Source organism: Sus scrofa, chromosome 8, assembly GCF_000003025.6.
Source record: "Sus scrofa isolate TJ Tabasco breed Duroc chromosome 8, Sscrofa11.1, whole genome shotgun sequence".
NCBI classification, from domain to species: Eukaryota; Metazoa; Chordata; class Mammalia; order Artiodactyla; family Suidae; genus Sus; species Sus scrofa.
This window is the reverse complement of record NC_010450.4, coordinates 77,968,889-77,986,777: the sequence shown is the minus strand read 5'-3', so window position 1 is coordinate 77,986,777 and position 17,889 is coordinate 77,968,889. Positions and strand designations below refer to the sequence as shown.

Below are 17,889 nucleotides of genomic sequence, written 5' to 3'. Positions count from 1 at the left end.
GTCGCAGACGTGGCTAGGGTCCTGCGTTGCTGTGGCTGTGGCTGTGGCTGTGGCCGGCGGCTACAGCTCCAATTTGACCCCCAGCCTGGGAACCTCCACATGCCACAGGTTGAGGCCCTAGAAAAGAAAAACGACCAAAAAGAAAAAAAAAAAAAAAATGATTTGGCTTAAAGTGGTGCAGCTCAGGAGTTCCCATCGTGCCTCAGCAGTAATGAATCTGACTAGTATCCACGAGGTCGCAGGTTCAATCCTTGGCCTTGCTCAGTGGGTTAAGGAGCCAGCATTGCCATGAGCTGTGGTGTAGTTCACAAACATGGCTCAGATATCATGTTGCTGTGGCTGTGGAGTAGGCTGGCAGCTGCAGCTCTTATTCGACCCCTAGCCTGGGAAGCTAACCATGACATTTCAGCAACAACAAAAGAGACTAGAGGAGAACAAATAACATCTTCAAAAAAAGAAAGTAATTGCCAACTAGAAATCTGCACCCAGCTAAATTATAATCAAGAGCAAGGGCAATATAAGGACATTTTTAAACAAATACTGAGAGAGTTCACACTCAAATACCCACACTAAAAGAACTACAAAAGAATACACTTCAGAAAAAAAAAAAAATGGAACCAAGAAATACAGTGAGATGGAAGATATAACTATAAGCCTACCAATTAGGAAATAAATTGGAAAATCTAAGAACTACGAAGAAATAAAGTCTTTCTCGGTCTCCAATATTCAGTGCCCCTCTAGCAAGAGGATTATATATGTACCCTATGAAATTCACATATGGTATGATAAATTCAAGCATGCACATGTGATTTATTTTGGTCAATGAAATGTGAACAGAAGTGACATGTCATTGTGAGTAGAAGCTCTGAGAGCCATTACACATGGTTCATCATGTTCTCTTTTCCTTTCAAGGACAATCAAAGTTCAATATTGTACAAATGAAGTTTAAGGCAGAGAATGGCAAGAGATAAGCCAAGATTCAAGCTATTTATATATCATAATAAAGAACTTGCCTTTCTCCAGAAGAGAATGAATAACTATAGAAGGCTTTTGGAAGGAAAACAAAATGGTCAGATTTTTACTTTAGCTAAAACACACCAGCAGTTCTGAAAGATATTTAAGACTGGAGAAACAGGAACAGACAGTTATTATTAACTATACAGGCAGAAAATGATGAGTACCTGAACTAGGGCAGTGGTACCAGAGACAGAGAAGAGGGAAAGGATTACAGAAATATCCAGTATTCCAAATCATGTACCCAACGCAAGCATTTAAATTAATGACCCAAGGTTATTAAAGACCAAATCATAGTCAATATACTCTGTTCAATATAGCAAAAAAAGATACCCAGTTCAAATTTAGTTCTACTGAAAAAGGTCAAAATGGAAATGCATTAAGAAAAAAATACACTAGTGGAGTTCCCGTCATGGCTCAGTGGTTAACGAATCCAACTAGGAACCATGAGATTGCAGGTTCGATCCCTAGCCTTGCTCAGTGGGTTAAAGATCCAGCGTTGCCACGAGCTGTGGTGTAGGTCACAGATGCGGCTCAGATCCTGCGTTGCTGTTGGCTCTGGCAGAGGCTGGCGGCTACAGTTCCAATTAGATCCCTAGCCTGGGAACCTCCATATGCTGCAGGTGTGGCCCTAGAAAAGACAAAAAGACAAAAAAAAAACAAAAAAAAAAATGGTAATTCATTGACATGGTCCTTCCTACCTCTTTCAGGGTAAGGCGATAATATAATAAAAAAAAGAAAAAAAAAATCACACTGTATTTCACTTACCTATTGGCATTAGATTGTCCTGCTAGATGGTTTAGATAGATAAAAGGGGAGAAGATAAAGAATTCCTTGGGAAAAATGTATGGCAGACAACAACATCCTCTCCTATTAATGTGAGTGTGGTCAATATATAAAATTCACGGAGTTCCTGTCGTGGCTCAGTGGTTAACGAATCCGACTAGGAACCATGAGGCTGCGCGTTCAATCCCTGGCCTTGCTCAGTGGGTTAAAGATCTGGCATTGCCATGAGCTGTGGTGTAGGTCGCAGACGCGGCTTGGATCCTGCATTGCTGTGGCTCTGGCGTAGGCCGGCGGCTACAGCTCCGATTCGACCCCTAGCCTGGGAACCTCCACATGCCATGGGTGCAGCCCTAGAAAAGGCAAAAAAAAAAAAAAAAAAAATTTGCAAAGATAACTAACCCTCTACTTTCTCAGAGATTTCTATCAACAGATAGGAATAAAATCAGGGTATACTTGTAAAATATCAGAAAATAAATTTAAATAAACTGAAGGATACACAACAGCTGACAAAATGGAGTACCTAGAAGGTAAACAACTTATACTTTAAGCAAGGTCAATATTTGTCTTACTCATTTTTATTTCCAGCACCATGCCTGGTACACCATTTCTGCCCCATAAATATTCACTGAATGAATGAATGGATCAACCGCACTGGAAATATATATTTATTTGTTTCAAAGAAGGAAAGTAATGTCATATTATTAACTCATAAGTGATAAATCTAGTCAAAATAGCAGTATGTAAAAATGCTCTATTTTAAAGTCTTATTCAAGTTGATTCTTTGGCATCTTACTTGAAAATTTAAATGCAAAATTCTAACTAAATGCACACCCTAATCTATAAGAAAAAAAAGAACAATCTTGCCCCCTAAATTTGGTAACTTTATTCAGTAAATCTACCATGGAAGAAAATCAACCTCAAGGAAAAGTCATTTGAATACTAGAGCTTCACAAATACATCTTGACAAATACGAAAGACAACATCTGGTATTCTCTTCTGCACATGGTTCACAAATGCATCATCCTTTCCTATTAATGTGCTCAATGTGGTCAGTATATAAAAGACAAAAAAAAAAAAAGATAAAATTCCACATTTTTATAGGATCAATATGCAAGGTCATTTTGACCTTACAAGCTAAGTCAACTAAATCTTGACTCTGAAAGTTAAAAAGCAAATTCCAGCACCTTGCATGATGATTAACTATGTCATTAATTCCATCTAATTTGAATATCGCACTCCTTAAAAACTACCTTTTCCTAATATACATTTAAGGTTATTTAAAGTGGAAAACAAATGCTACCTGCCACAAGCCAAACTTGACTATGTTAGGCAAGTTTTAAACAACCTAGATACCCTTCCAGACACTGTTCAATTACTTGGTTGAAAAATGCCTTCAGGCACTATTTCACATTTACGGTTCTTTGCAATTATACATTACATATGGCTTAGTGTTTAAGAGCTCAGGTTGTAGATTGCCTGAATTTGAAACTCAGCACTACTACTTGCTCAGCGACTTAAGCAAGTTACTTACCTCGCTCAGCTTCATCATTTATAACGTGAATATTACAAGAGAACAGTCCAGTCTGCTATAATTTTCATTTATGCCTTGAACCACCTTCTATAGGATTGCTGAAGGGGAGAATAAGGCAGGTATAACATGGAAGTGATGTTGGTTCATATGTAATTTCTTCCAACAGAATTAAAGAGAAATCCTTAGCATACAAAAGATCTAAAGAAAAACTGAAAATGTACAGAGCTGCTTGGTTTAATGATTGTTAAGAAAAACAGCTGACCCCTAAACAATGCAGGGATGGAGCAGGGAGGCGGATGTCGACTGTCCATGCAGTCGAAAATCCACATATAACACGTAGTCAGCCTGCCATGTACAAGGTTCCTCCCCATCCTCGCTTTCAACCATCAGGGATCGTGGAGAACTATAGTATTTACTACAGAAAAAAATCCACATGTAAGTGAGTTCACACAATTCAAACCCTAGTTGTTCGAGGGTAAACTGTACTATGTTTTTCCCACATTGAGAATCTGACCATCTGTAAGTAGACATGAAATGTGAAGACTCCCTCCCTCAGTTTAAAACAATGACTTAATGAAGAGAGCTACACTTTGGATCAGATATTTAGTACTGATAAAATGTTCTCTATCAGAAGCTAAAAAAAACAAGACTTACATCTCAAAGAAGGAAGCATAAATTCCAGGATTAATAAAAAGTGACAGCGATGCTAAGGTGAAAATATCAGTAGAGCCTTAACCATGCTAGTATTTTCATTAAGGTTACTGACTTTGTTAACAGTCTGATTACAAAGTTCCAGAGGTTCTGAATAGCCCACCTCAATCCTACTTTTACCCCCAACAAGCCCTGTTATTTTTAGTCCAGTGTTGTAGAACACAAAACATTCTGGCCAGAAACACCTACACCTTTCTGATTGTGAGAATTGGGAGAAGTAAACTGGGTTAATACACACGTAAAATACAACATGGCACACTCAATAAATCTTAGCTATTGTTACTACCTATAACTCAAAGTAAGAAATTAACTTCACCTCAAAAGCACGCCAATTATCAACATATTTTTCTCCTACCTCAAGAGCCATAGACTATCTCAACCATCACGGAAAATTAAAGCATATCCTTTAAAAAGCTTGAAAACAGACTAAGAACCATAGGCCACCAAATGTTTTAGTAAACTAACAAAATAACCCACTCACACTGCCTCACCCATCAACTAACAAGAAGTCACTTACAGTAAGGAAAATTACTCTGAAATTATTTGTATTTTGTGTCTGCTTGATATCAATTTCACAGTAGTATGATCTAAGAAAACAAGCTGGTGATAATACTAACATTAATTTTATGATATCTTTATTTAGTTTTCTTTAATAATTAGTATTTTCTCCATTCTTGCTACCAATGAGCCTCATGGTGCCTACTACATTTCTAGGAAATATCTGTTGATATCCCATTTGAAACTGATTAACTACTCTATTACTATCAGGATTTTTTTAAGTTTCGTGAATTTATATTAAATCAACACATTCTAAAAAATGCTCTGTGTTAAAAAGTTCTGTGTATGTGTGTTTATAAGCTGAGATATAATGATTATTTTTATTCAAGATACTGAAGTTCGAAGATGATAAAAGACTGGATTCAACCAGGTGTGTGTGTATGTGTGCATGTGTGTGTGTATACATACATGTATCTATGTACATATATGTATATGTGTGTATAAAGAGAGAGAATTTAAGATACCATATTTGTATTACTTAATAAGAAAATTATTTTCACTAGAAACAACAAAATCCAAATACTTCATCAGAGGCCATATCTTTAAGAGGTTTACTGTAATTTATAAATAAAAATACCATACCATTGAAGTCATTATTAATGAACAAAGATCTTATCGGTCAAAAAGAAAATCTTTTTCAGTTCTCAATCAACAAAACATAACTAATTGAGACCTCACTAGTTTTTCATCTTTCTATAAGAATATATAGAGAAAATCTGGCCTCTCACCTGTCTCTAAAACCATAATTTTTATAGAACACATATGACTAAAAGATTGATCGATGGGATTAGTCTGGCTCTGAGAGCGAATGCAAAAACCCAGGCGTAATAAAGACAAGAAAACTCAGAGCACAAACATCAGTTAACATTACTTTAGGGGAGTTCCCGTCGTGGCGCAGTGGTTAACGAATCCGACTAGGAACCATGAGGTTGCGGGTTCGGTCCCTGCCCTTGCTCAGTGGGTTAACGATCCGGCGTTGCCGTGAGCTGTGGTGTAGGTTGCAGACGCGGCTCGGATCCCGCGTTGCTGTGGCTCTGGCGTAGGCCGGTGGCTACAGCTCTGATTCAACCCCTACCCTGGGAACCTCCATATGCCTCGGGAGCGGCCCAAGAAATAGCAACAACAACAACAACAACAACAAAAAAAAAAAAATTACTTTAACTTTAGAAGTCATCTGGTATCTAATTTCCTACCCAAAGTTAAGAATCCACTCCATAAAATTCCCAATATGCAATCTTCTAAAACCTTCAGCAACAAGAAATTCTCTACAAAGCACATATCAATGATATATATAATTGTGGGAGAAATTCAATTAAATCTTTGAGAAGTTGAAACAGACATATACACATCAAGAAAGTTTTAAAATCTAAAATCTGTAACTAGACTTGCTTGGACTTCCCGTCATGGCACAGTGGAAATGAATCCAACCAGGAACCATGAGGTTGTGGGTTTGATCTCTGGCCTTGCTCAGTGGGTTTAGGATCCAGCATTGCCGTGAGCTGTGGTGTAGGTCACAGATGCAGCTAGGATCTACGTCGGATCAGCTGTAGCTCCAATTCAACCCCTAACCTGGGAACCTCCATATGCCACAGGTACGGACCTAAAAAAGTAAATAAATAAAAATAAAACTAGAATTGTTTTATGAAACAAGTTTAGTCAACTAAAAAGAATTTGTGTCCTCTCAACAGTGTTTTTCTTTGTATTTTCCTTTTTTTATTTTGTTTCTACTTGTTTTGGGGGATTTCAACAGCTTTTAGGCCAAAGACTCACCAGAAACATACTCAGAGATAGGTTCTGAGTATATATTCCATTAGATGAGAACTAATAAAATAATACTAGAATAAAAAGGGAAAAGTACTTTGATAGCTATAAGAGACTACTTTGAAAATAATAAAATTGCTCTTCTTAGGAGTAAAACAGAACTCAAAAATATATAACGAGGAGTTCCCATCGTGGCTCAGTGATTAACAAACCTGACTAATATCCATGAGGATGTGGGTTCAATCCCTGACCTCACTCAGTGGGTTAAGGATCCAGCATTGCCGTGAGCTGTGGTGTAGGTCACAGATGCAGCTCAGATCTGGTGTGACTGTAGCTGTGGTGCAGGCCAGTGGCTATAGCTCCAATTAGACCCCTAGCCTGGGAACCTCCACATGCCAGGGGTATGGCCCTAAAAAGACACAACACAACAACAGCACAACAAAAATATACATACATATACAATATATATAATAAAAAATGCAAGCTGCCTGACAAGTATCTTCCTAAGAAGTAGGTAGAAAATAAAAAAAGAAATATGCATTAAGGTTTTAATAACATACCTTTTGCAGAAAAGCATAATAGATGCTAGGCTTCCAAATGAATGTAATTTATTTAATGAAGAGATTAAGACATTTCCATTTCATTTAACAAACACTTTGTTAGCTGCACCCTCAGCATGGGGAAGTTCCCCCACCAGGGATGGAAGCCCGCATTGCAGTTGTGGCAATGCCAGACCCCTAACCTGCTGGGCTACAAGGGAACTTCCTAATTTAACACTTTTTAAGTACTTACAGCACTGTGAAAAGTTCTAGAGATACAAAGATAAACAAAATAATTTATTGCTTATCCAAGTAAGTACTATAAAACAAAATGTATTCTGGACATTTTTCTTTTGAAAATACAAAAACTACTACAAACAAAAAGAATCTATATGTGAAAAGAGACACTTTATAAGACAAAAATTAAATATATTTGATTAGTTCAGCTAGGCCAGTATAAGAAACGAAAAATTTTGTTTCCCTTTCTATAATTCACAAACTGAAAAAAAACTCTGACTTTTCAGTTCCCAAATGATTTCTCAGTTTAAAATGGACCTATTCAAATAGAAACAAGACCGCATATCTGCAGATGCCTAAGTTATCAATTTTATCACTTCTAAGAAACTATAAGGTTATTAAAATGCACCAATTCACCCAAATTGCTTTTAATTTTCAGCATTAATAAACAAGGTAACAATATCTACTGATGAGCTATGTAGATGTTCATATACTTTAAACCATTTATTCCTCTTCAGGAAATTTTAATGCACAAAGATGTCTACATAAGCATTTTACAGTTGCAAAAAGAGAAAATAAAGAGAAAAAAAAAAAAAAAAGGAGTTCTGTTGTGGTGCAGCAGAAACAAACCCAACTAGGAACCATGAAGTTGCAGGTTCGATCCCTGGCCTCACTCAGTGGGTTAAAAATCCAGCAGTGCTGTGAGCTGTGGTGTAGGTCACAGACAAGGCTCGGATCTGGCGTTGCTGTGGCTGTGGTGGAGGCCGGCGGATACAGCTCTGATTCAACCCCTAGCCTGGGAACCTCCATATGCCGCACCTGCAGCCTTAAAAAGAAAAAAAAAAAAAAAAATACACCATTTACTCAAAAACAAATCATCTCCTCATACATTGAGAACTAAAAAACAGGAGTTTCCACTGTACCACAACTGGATCAGTGGTGTATCTGGAGCACCATGACGCAGGTTCTATCCCCCACCTGGCACGGTGGCAATGCTGCATCTGCAGCAGAGGTGGCAACTGTGGCTTAGATCTGATCCCTGGCCAGGAACTCCATAGGCTGAGAGGCAGCCAAAAGGGAAAAGAAAAACAAAACAACAAGACTTTGGTGAAAGAAATGAAGGAAGGAGTTCCCTGGCCTGGGAACTTCTGCATGCCCTGGACATGGCCAAAAAAAGAAAGAACGAAATGAAGACCTAAATAAATAGAAATACATTCCATTTTTTTCACAGAAATTGATGAGTTCATCCTACAATTCTTATGTTAATACAAAGGACCAAGAAGAGCCAACAATATTAAAAAAGAAAAACAAAGAGGATAAACATCCCAATTTCAAAACTTACTACAAGGACAGAGTAACCTACAAAGTTTACTACTGATGTAAAAACTGACATCTAGATCAATGGAAAAGAAGTAAGAGTCCCAATGAATCCTTATCGTATGGTCAATGGATTTTTGACAAAAATAGGCAATTTAATGGGAAAGATCAGCCTTCTCAACAAATGGCAGTGAGACACTTGAATACAAAAAGATGAATTTAGATCCTTATCATATCCTTCTTTCACATTATCCAAAAATTAACTCAAAATAGATCACAGGCCTAAATGTAAGAGCTAAAACTATAAAATGGCTTGAACACAGGATATAAATGTTCTAAAATTAGATTGTGGTAATGCTTGTACAATTCTGGAAACCTACTAAAAATCACTGAACTGTATACATGAAACAAGTGAATTTTACGTAACTTATACCTCAATAAAGATGTTTAAAATCAAGTCATTTTTAGAAATAACAATGGCTATTAAATAAATTCCAAAACAAGAATGACACAGTATATCGCAGAGCTAATAAGGCTAATAATGGCTATATAGAAACAAAAAAAAAATTATATGGTTGGAATACGATGATTATAAATATCAAAAATTACAAATATTACAATAATAGCAAATAGTTATAAAAGCATTTACTGTGCCACGCATTATTTTAAGTGCTTTGCAAATATTTACCCATTTAATGTTTTACTACAATGTATTTTTCCCATTGTGGGGCAGGGGGTAGGGGGAGAACCACGGCACAAAGACGTTAAAAAAACTTGCTCAAGATCACTACAGGGGATTTCCCATCATGGCTCGGTGATAACAACCCAACTAGTACCCATGAGGATGCAGGTTTGAGCCCCACCCTTGCTCAGTGGGTTAAGGATCCCGTGTTGCTATGGCTATGGTATAGGCCAGCAGCTGCACCTGAGATTCAACTCCTAGCCTGGGAACTTCCACATGCAGCAAATGCGGCCCTAAAAAGACAAAAAAAAAAAAAAAAAAAAAAAAAAATCACTACAGGAATGGAGTTCCCTGGCAGCCTAGTGGTTTAAGATTCAGCATTGTCACTGCCTGTTGTGGCTTGGGTTCGATCCCAGGCTGGGGAACTCCTGCATGCCCTGGGCATAGCCAAAAAAAAAAAAAATTTCCTCTTTACACATATCATTAACATTGCTGTTATATTATTATGTGCATGAAAAGGAGCGTGGTGGACATCACTGGCTGCCTATCAGCATTCGTTCACCCTTTGAATTTCAGAGGAAATTGACCCCATCTTTAGGTATAGTAGTTGGCCCTGGTTTGCTTAAGCCAATCAGTATATTTTAATGGCCACAGTTACTGCCTCAGTGGTCCAAACAGGACATTTGTTTGGAATGTTAGGACAGAGAAGCTCTCACTCCTGAGAGATGGGAACAAGAATACATATGGCCCAAAATCCCACTGGCAGCCATCCTACTACCATGAGGGGAAAAGCAACAGACTGAAGCTAACATCACAGAAAGGAGAACAGCAAGAGAAAGAAACTAGTCCTTAATATTACTGCTACCATTAAATCTTGCCCTACCTTTGGACTTCCAGATAAATGAGCCTATAAATCATTTTTATTGTTTAAACCAGTTTGAATTTTCTATTATAACATAAGTACAAACTGATATGGGGGAGAAGCCCATTAACAAGCATGTCTCAAGAATAGATTACACTTAACCCTTAAATTATGATGTCAGGTATCAAGGAGGAAATACACACATCAAAACAGAAACATTGTGATGAATTATTCACATTCTAATAAAGATTCATACAAGGGTTTAATATCCAGAATATATAAACAACTCATACAACTCACAACAAAAAACGAAACAACCTAATTGAAAAATGGGCAGAAGACCTAAACAGACATCCTTAGGTATAGCAGTTGGCCCTGCTATACCTAAGAAGACATACATATGGCCAGTAGGCACATGAAAAGATGCTCAACACTGCTAATTATTAGAGAAACGCAAATACAAACTACAACGAGGAACCACTTCACACTGGTCAGAATGGCCATCTTCAATAAGTCTACAAATAACAAATGCTAAAGAAGCTGTGGAGAAAAGGGAACCCCCCTACACTGTGGGTGGGAAAGTACACTGATACAACTACTAATGGAAAATAGTATGAGTATTCCTCAGAAAACTAAATATAGAACTTCCATATGATCCAACAATCCCACTCCTGGGTAAATATCCAGACAAACTCTAATTCAAAAAGATACATGCACCCCTATGTTCATACCAGCCAGCACTATTCACAATAGCCAAGACATGGAAGCAACCTAAATGTCCAATGACAAATGAATGGATTAAGAAGATGTGGCATATATACACAATGGAATACTACTCATCCATAAAAAAGAACGAAATGATGCCATCTGCAGCAAAAGGGATGCATCATACTAGGAGAAGCAAATCAGAAAGAGACAAATACCATATGATATCACTTACATGTGGAATCTAAAATGTGGTACAAATGAACCTATCTACAAACAAAAGCAGACTCAGAGACATAGAGAACAGATTTGTGGTTGCCAAGGCTGAGGGAGGAGAAAGTGGGATGGACTGGGAGTCTGGGGTTAGGAGATGCAAACTATTACATTTAAAATGGATAAAAGTAAAGTCCTACTGTGTAGCAGAGGGAATTACATCCAATTTCCTGGGATAGACTATGATGGAAAATAATATATGTGTGTGAGTGTGTGTGTATGTATGTATGACTGAGTCACTGTGCTATACAGCAGAAATTAGACATTGTAAATCAACTATATTTTAATTTTAAAAAAGATCCACAGAAAAGCTTGAAATGAAACTACCTGCAATTTTATGTTTCCTACATAAAAATATTTTTAATATTTTAACTTGACATTTAATTTTGTTTCTTTTTTTTTCTTTTTGTCTTTTCTAGGGCCAGCACCGCAGCATATGGAGGTTCCCAGGCTAGAGGTCTTATCGGAGCTGTAGCCACTGGCTCACACCAGAGCCACAGCAATGGGGGATCCAAGCCATGTCTGGGACCTACACCACAACTCATGGCAACCGGATCCTTAACACTGAGCGAGGCAAGGGATTGAACTCGAAACCTCATGGCTCCTAGTTGGATTTGTTAACCACTGAGCCATGCGGGGAACTCCTAATTTGACATTTAAAATGCTATCTTTTAAAATCTAAATTTGAATTCTTCCTGAAAAATCATAAGGTTTACACATCACTGGGCCCACGTTACTGCAGGACAACAACCAGCTAAAATGGAATAGCAGCTGCCCCTTCGAGTATACTCTCCACACACAGTTAATACAGAGGGCTTGTGTGATCTGCTCAGCTTCCATAGGTATTAAGAATTTGCACCACTAACATTTAGCAGAACCTATATCAAATGCCACATAATGAGTAGTAAAAAAATATATTCCATCCTCTAAACTTTAACATGTTAATTAAAAATCATATGACTACTTTGTTGTTGTTGTTTGTTTTTAAGGGCTGCACCTACAGCAAATGGAGGTTCCCAGGCTAGGGGTCAAATCAGAGCTGTAGCCACATGCCTTCGCCACAGCCACAGCCACGCAGGATCCGAGCTGCATCTGCAACCTACACCACAGTTCACAGCAACAGCGGATTCTTAACCCACTGAGCAAGGCCAGGGATGGAACCTGACTTCTCTCACAGCGGGAACTCCCAGTTACTTTTTAAAGAAAAAAATTTCATGAAAACGTGTATTTGTCACCAGCTCATGGGAAATATTATTCCAGAATTAAACAGAATTGAATAGCTATAGGCACTTGGTGAAAGCCTAGCAAATTCCTAAAAAGACACCAATACATTAGTTATTCTGGGTCCAAAAGTCTGACAAATTACTTTAGCATACAGATGGAGAAAAAATAAAATGGTTTTAAATTGCACCCAGAAAAATGTAGAAGCTGACCAAAAGCTTGAAACACATGAATACACAAGTGTACTATTAATCAAAACTTATTACATTAACAATTGGAGGCAGCAGTTTGTTAAAAAAGACTTCTGGAGTCAGATAGTTCTACCACTTACTATTTGGACAACTCTCAGGGAGGTGGGGGGGGTTAATTTTAACAGTACAAACTTTATCATTTAAAATAACTAATAAAGGAGTTCCCATTGCGGCTCAGCAGAAACAAATCCAACTAGCAACCATGAGGTTGTGGGTTCAATCCCTGGCCTTGCTTACCAGCGTTGCAGTGAGCTTCGGTGTAGGTCACAGACGCAGCTCAGATCTAATGGCGTTGCTGGGGGCTGCAGCTTGGGTTCGACCCCTAGCCTAGGAACTTCCTTATGCTGCAAGTGTGGCCCTTAAAAAAAAAAAGAAAAGAAAAGAAAAATCCAGTGAAGAGAAGATAAACGAGGATAAAGGAGGAGCACACATGAGGATTCAGTGATATTTGCAACATGCTGATTAAGTTACAGGGAAGTTTCACAGTGCTTATATTGTTATAATATTTCATTACTTATGCTTGTTATACATTCTTTTGCCTATATTCTGTTTTTCACAATTTTAGAAATTTTAATCCAACATACTAGACTATAAAAAAAGTTAAAATCAACTTACTGCATCCACATTCAGAGTGAAAAAAACTGAATAACCTGAAAAATGGTATTTTTTTTATTTTTAAGGTCTTTTTAAAGTAGGTTTTTGAAAACTATTTCAATGGTAACTAAGACGAAATGAAATCTGAACAAGGTTTCAGGACCAATGATTTTATTATTATTAATGGTATTAGCAGGACCAGTATTTTTTCTGTCCTTACATTGGAGAAAGCTATGCCTAAGCTATAAATATCTGCTTAGGGAAGCAAACACCTCTACATCAACTCAAGAAACAAACGTATGCCTAGAAGGGGTGCCATTCTAAGAATCACCAATCTGTTTCACCTTTCAGTGTGTCAGTTTCCTCATCTATAAAATGAGGTCTATGTATTAAAGAGTTGATGAGGAAAGAATTAAAAAGCACAGGTAAAGCATCTGGCCTGGCCAATTGCATGGCACATAGTAAACTGAAATAACTTTTTTTAAACCATGCTTATTAGTAGTTAATGGAATTTTTTTTCTTTGACTATAATTGAGACCAAAGCTGATTAACTATCAATTAGGAAATATTTAAGTCCAGCAGTACTAACAACATTGAAATGGACCAGCTTACCAGATTTCCAGTATTTCAGTTCCCAAGATTTTCAAGACTGGCCAAAACCCTAGGCATCCATGTGGGAGCGTGACAAGTATTGTAAGGGCAAAAGCAAGGAAAAGAACTAATTGAATTTTCTCTGCTCTACAGTAAGACAATGACGGTGAAGAGGAGATGCAACAGAACAGATTTTCCCTCGCCTTCTACCCAAACCTCCACTGCCCCACAAACATGGAGCTAGGAAGGACTTAATCAATAACCTTAACATCTTTACCAGGCCTACGGTTCTAGGCAGCATATAAACAAACTATTAATACAGAATTTGGATTTCCCTTAATGATAAAATGATGTTCAGCCATTCACCTCCAGAGAGGACATTCTAAAGAATAGAGGAGCAGGAATCCTCCTTCTGCCAGAAGAACATGGCATTTTCAAGTCTAGCTTGAGGTAAAGGAATACAACAATTTGCCTTTTATCTCCTTGGGATTCACAAACTTTTAAAGTCCACATACACACAAGATCTCCAAGATGTTTATAACTATTGAAGCTGAATGACAGACACCAGCGTTCATTATAATGTTCTATTTTTCCATACACTTGAATATTTCCATAATATACATAGCTTAAAAACCATGTGTATGTGTGTGTTGGTATTTAAATATAGACTCCCAACACAACAAACTAGTAGAGAAATACTCTATTGTTTAAAATTTCATTACTCCATAGGTAAGTGAACTTCATCTAGCTACTTTCTCATTCTAGGAGTGTACCACAGGTGACCGTTCTATTAGTAAAGGTCTAGTGAAGGAAATAATTAACTGCCCTGAATAAAACAAGCGTAACCTTGAAACAGAGGCAAGGGGAAAGGTGCTAAACAGTTATTCAACTATTGTACCTTCATATTTGTTTCTATCTGTAATCTTCTAACACAGGTGAGCAGGTGGAAGAAGGAGGAAGTCAAATTTACTTTTTCCTCTTTAGGTTGATGGGCAACAGAGATTGAAATAAAGAAATCTAAGAAGTCCTCATTAGCAGTAATAACTGTTTCTAAGACTGGAATAGGGGGAATGGGAAATATTACATATTCACCTTTAAAAACAACATCCATAGCTCATAACAACTTCCAATGACCAAATATGTTTTGCTGATAGACATGAACTCACAAAAGAAATAAAAATTACATTTCTGCTGCAATCCTCTTTTTAAGTTGCCATTCAATTTTCACAAGATGTAACTCTAAATTCATTCCAAAATGTAACTTTAAGTCTACAAAAAAAACCAGTCAAAATTAAATATAAATGCTAACTTTGCTTCAAATTAATCTTTCATCAGCCCTATGAACAAAAATGTTCTGTTCAAAACTTATGGCAAAACATAACTTAGGCAGACTCATAAGAGTAGGCAGGACTATCATTTACTTTATCAAGTCCAAAAAAAAAGATCACAAGACCTTAAAATGTCAAAGAGAAATGCAGACTTTTACATTCCAAGAAAAAAAATTACAGAATAAAACTCCACTGGAATCCCCCATAATACTTCCACAGCAACACTTATTTCCTTATGATCAAAGTGCTCTGTTTACTTTCACAAAACCTCGAGGTCTATCTAAGTTTACGAAATTCCCCCTAGGCTAAAAAATACAAGAAATTGATTCACTTAGGTCAGAAGAATTTTGTTTCTATCATCAGCCTGAGTAAAGCACATGGCTCCAGCTTTAACGTCTTGTTCCCTTACCCACTGAGAATACATGCTTGTAAAACAGAGATCTACTTACCAGATTAAAGATAGTTTCTACAATATCCCTATTGGATACTTCTCCAACTTCAACCAACCCCGTCAACACGGCAAATTTCATCCTGATGCCTCTGATGGGGAGCCCTGGTTTCAGGGACAGGGCACCCCCTTCTGCAGGGGTTTCTTCTTTCCCTCCACCTCCCTCGTCATCACCTGTTGGTGGCGGGGAAGGGACATTATTGTCTTCGCTAGCCATTGCTAGTTCTCAAGAAAGGACAACTCGGAGTCACTCTGGGGCAGAGTCGCTGCACCAGTAATAAGCACACAGACGCACAGCAAAACGGAAAAGGTCACTCTTCCAAGTTGTGGAGAAACCCCAAAAGCAGTTGATGTGGAAAGTCCTTGGCGTCGCCCTCCTTCTCTTGGAGAATATTTGTCCAATCTCTCTCCCCGAGGCTGACAACAACGCCAAACCCTATTGGAAGATTAGATCACTGTTAAATAGGCTAGGTTTTGTTTTAAGGTTGAGGGGGGAGGGGAGTAGTTATTGTCCGTCGAATAAGTTCCCAAAGGTGCTCCACTCCCAGCCACCTGCCTCCCCGCGGCTCCAGGAGCTGGGTGCCCTACGCAGGCGGGTTCGAAAGGCTCGGGGACAGGTTCACTCCTCCCCCACACTCTCGCAGGTTCCAGGCGCAGGGCAACCTCTCCTCACAGGTGCACGGAAAAAGAAACTGTCGCTGGGAAAGGAGGGGTTGGAGAAAAGCCGGGAGCCCCCAAGCTCCCCAAGAGGTAGAAAGTTCCTTCTCACCCAGACACTCCGGACTCTCCTCGGCCCCCGCCTGGCAGCCGCGAAACAGAGGTGGCGGCGGGGATCCAGGGCAGGAAAGGGCGGGGAAGGGGGCGGTGATTATTCTCAACCCTCGGCCCAGGGGGAGGAGTGGAGCACCTCTCGGGCACCTGAGGTTCAACTAGGAGAGGAGGGAGGTGTGTGCGGCGGCCAGAAGGAAGGGGAGGCCCGGCGGATTCGGCGAGAAGGGGAGGGAGGAGAGAGAGGTCAGTGCACCTGGTCGCAGCCTCCAAGTTTGCCTAGTCCTCTCCCCGGGAGTCCGCGGCTGCACAGAACTCCATGGCTTCCTGGCCCGACCCTCCCCTGCGCTCAGCCTTTGCAAAAACAGCCGCTGCCGGCGCTACGGACGCCGCGGCTCCGGCTGCTGCGGGCGGTGAGGATGCTACTGCCACAGCTTGCCCCACCGCGGCTCGCGCGGCTGTCCGTGTGCGAACTGAGGCTGCTCCCCGCCGCCATGACAGCGCCGAGGGCCTCGGGGCGCGGCGTGCGCGTGCGCGAGCGCGCGGGGCGGCGGGGCAGGCGGGCACGCGCGAAGGCGGGGGCGACTGGCGGCGGCTGTTGGGTGGGGACGCGAGGGGAGCCTCCCGGGCGGGGGCCGGCGGGGACGCCCGCTTGCTGGCAGGACCGCGGTTGAAGGCGGGAGCCTTAGCGGGCGCTCCGCACGGACACCAGGTGTGAGCCCCGCCCGGCCGGGAAAGACCTTTCCTTCCGGGAGCCGCCTCCTCCCCACCGCCCGCCCCCCGGCCTGGGAAGGTGCTTGGCAAGTGCCGAGCGGGGATTCTGACGCTCCTTCTGTTGTTGTTACCGTAGAGCCTCCTGGCGCGGACGGAACCCGCCTCTCGCTGCCAAGGTGTCTTCTTGGAATCGAAGAAGGACACCTGAGGGACCGTTACTAGCCAGAGAGGTGGCAGCGCCGGAGTCACCGAGGCTGCCGTGCTCGTCTAAGGGGAGCAGAGTCCCCACCCCTGACAGCTTGCCGCTGCTGCCCGCCTGCCGCGCCCGGCGAAAACTCGGAAAGAGATTTCCACTGGGATGCCCTGCCAGCTGCCACCTTCATTCGGAAGGCGGTGTGGGGCTAAAGATCCTGAGGACGAGGAACGGGAAAGATTCCTTGCTTTACAGCTGCCGCCCCACCAAACCTCTCCCACATTCTAAGCAAAGGAGGATTCCTGGGACAGCTGCTCCGAACAGCGTGGAGGCGGGGTTAATTTGCGCCTAGATCGCTGAGGGGTGTTTTTCCTCTCCTGATCTTCTAATTTGAAAGTTAGGTTCGCATCGTTCTCAGTTTAAGAGACCAATTATATGGGGATAGAAACCAGCACAGGTCATCATAATCTGGGCCCCTCCCGTCCACTCCCACTATTAAGGTTACTGTTAACATTATTAACAGTAAAGCATTCTTCCTGATGCATTAGTGGAAAACATATTATAGAGGAAAGTAGCTTTTCACCCTTAGGGTACTCTTTGAATCCTTAAGGCCTTAAAAATAGATAATGTTTAAAATACTCGCAGTTAAAAGAAAAAGAAAAGAAAAGAAAAGAACTCGCAGTTAAAAGGAACCAAAAGGTGGGGTCAAAGAAAAGTTACGAAGTTCTACAGAGAAGTCAGAAGAAAAATTATATTGGTTTGAGAGAGGCAATAGTTTCCCTGAGAAAAAGTTATTTGAGATGGG

The 17,889-nt window shown here is 40.2% G+C and overlaps 2 protein-coding genes across 6 annotated transcripts in view; one reads left to right on the top strand and one right to left on the bottom strand.

Moving 5' to 3' along the window:
• LRBA (LPS responsive beige-like anchor protein) overlaps positions 1-16,691 on the bottom strand; it is a 710,221-nt gene extending 693,530 nt beyond the window's left edge. For 2 of the 4 annotated variants that reach the window (XM_021100638.1, XM_021100636.1), the window contains exons 1-2: positions 16,434-16,691; positions 15,411-15,845 (exon numbers count right to left, since the gene is read on the bottom strand). In XM_021100638.1, the coding sequence (XP_020956297.1) occupies positions 15,411-15,626 (216 nt within the window). In that variant the 5' untranslated portion in view covers positions 15,627-15,845; positions 16,434-16,691. Of the gene's footprint in view, positions 1-15,410; positions 15,846-16,178; positions 16,297-16,433 lie in introns of those variants that run through there. The other 2 variants (XM_021100637.1, XM_021100639.1) reach the window with 2 other exon arrangements.
• LOC102163742 (ice-structuring protein 4-like) lies at positions 16,300-17,624 on the top strand. Of its 2 annotated transcripts, none has more exons than XR_002346403.1 (2): positions 16,300-16,423; positions 17,028-17,624. XR_002346403.1 is itself a non-coding variant. In XM_021100656.1 (2 exons), the coding sequence occupies exons 1-2, from the start codon at positions 16,497-16,499 to the stop codon at positions 17,097-17,099; spliced, it is 465 nt and encodes a 154-aa protein (XP_020956315.1). In that variant the 3' UTR covers positions 17,100-17,624. The 2 variants fall into 2 exon arrangements, 1 of the variants encoding a protein (XP_020956315.1); XM_021100656.1 differs by lacking the exon at positions 16,300-16,423 and adding an exon at positions 16,497-16,889.

Bases quoted from the DNA above. Each gene is read 5' to 3' on its own strand.
- LOC102163742 (XM_021100656.1), top strand. From the start codon at position 16,497: ATGGCTTCCTGGCCCGACCCTCCCCTGCGCTCAGCCTTTGCAAAAACA. The intron at 16,890-17,027 runs GTGTGAGCCCCG...TTGTTACCGTAG, and splicing joins GCGCTCCGCACGGACACCAG to AGCCTCCTGGCGCGGACGGA.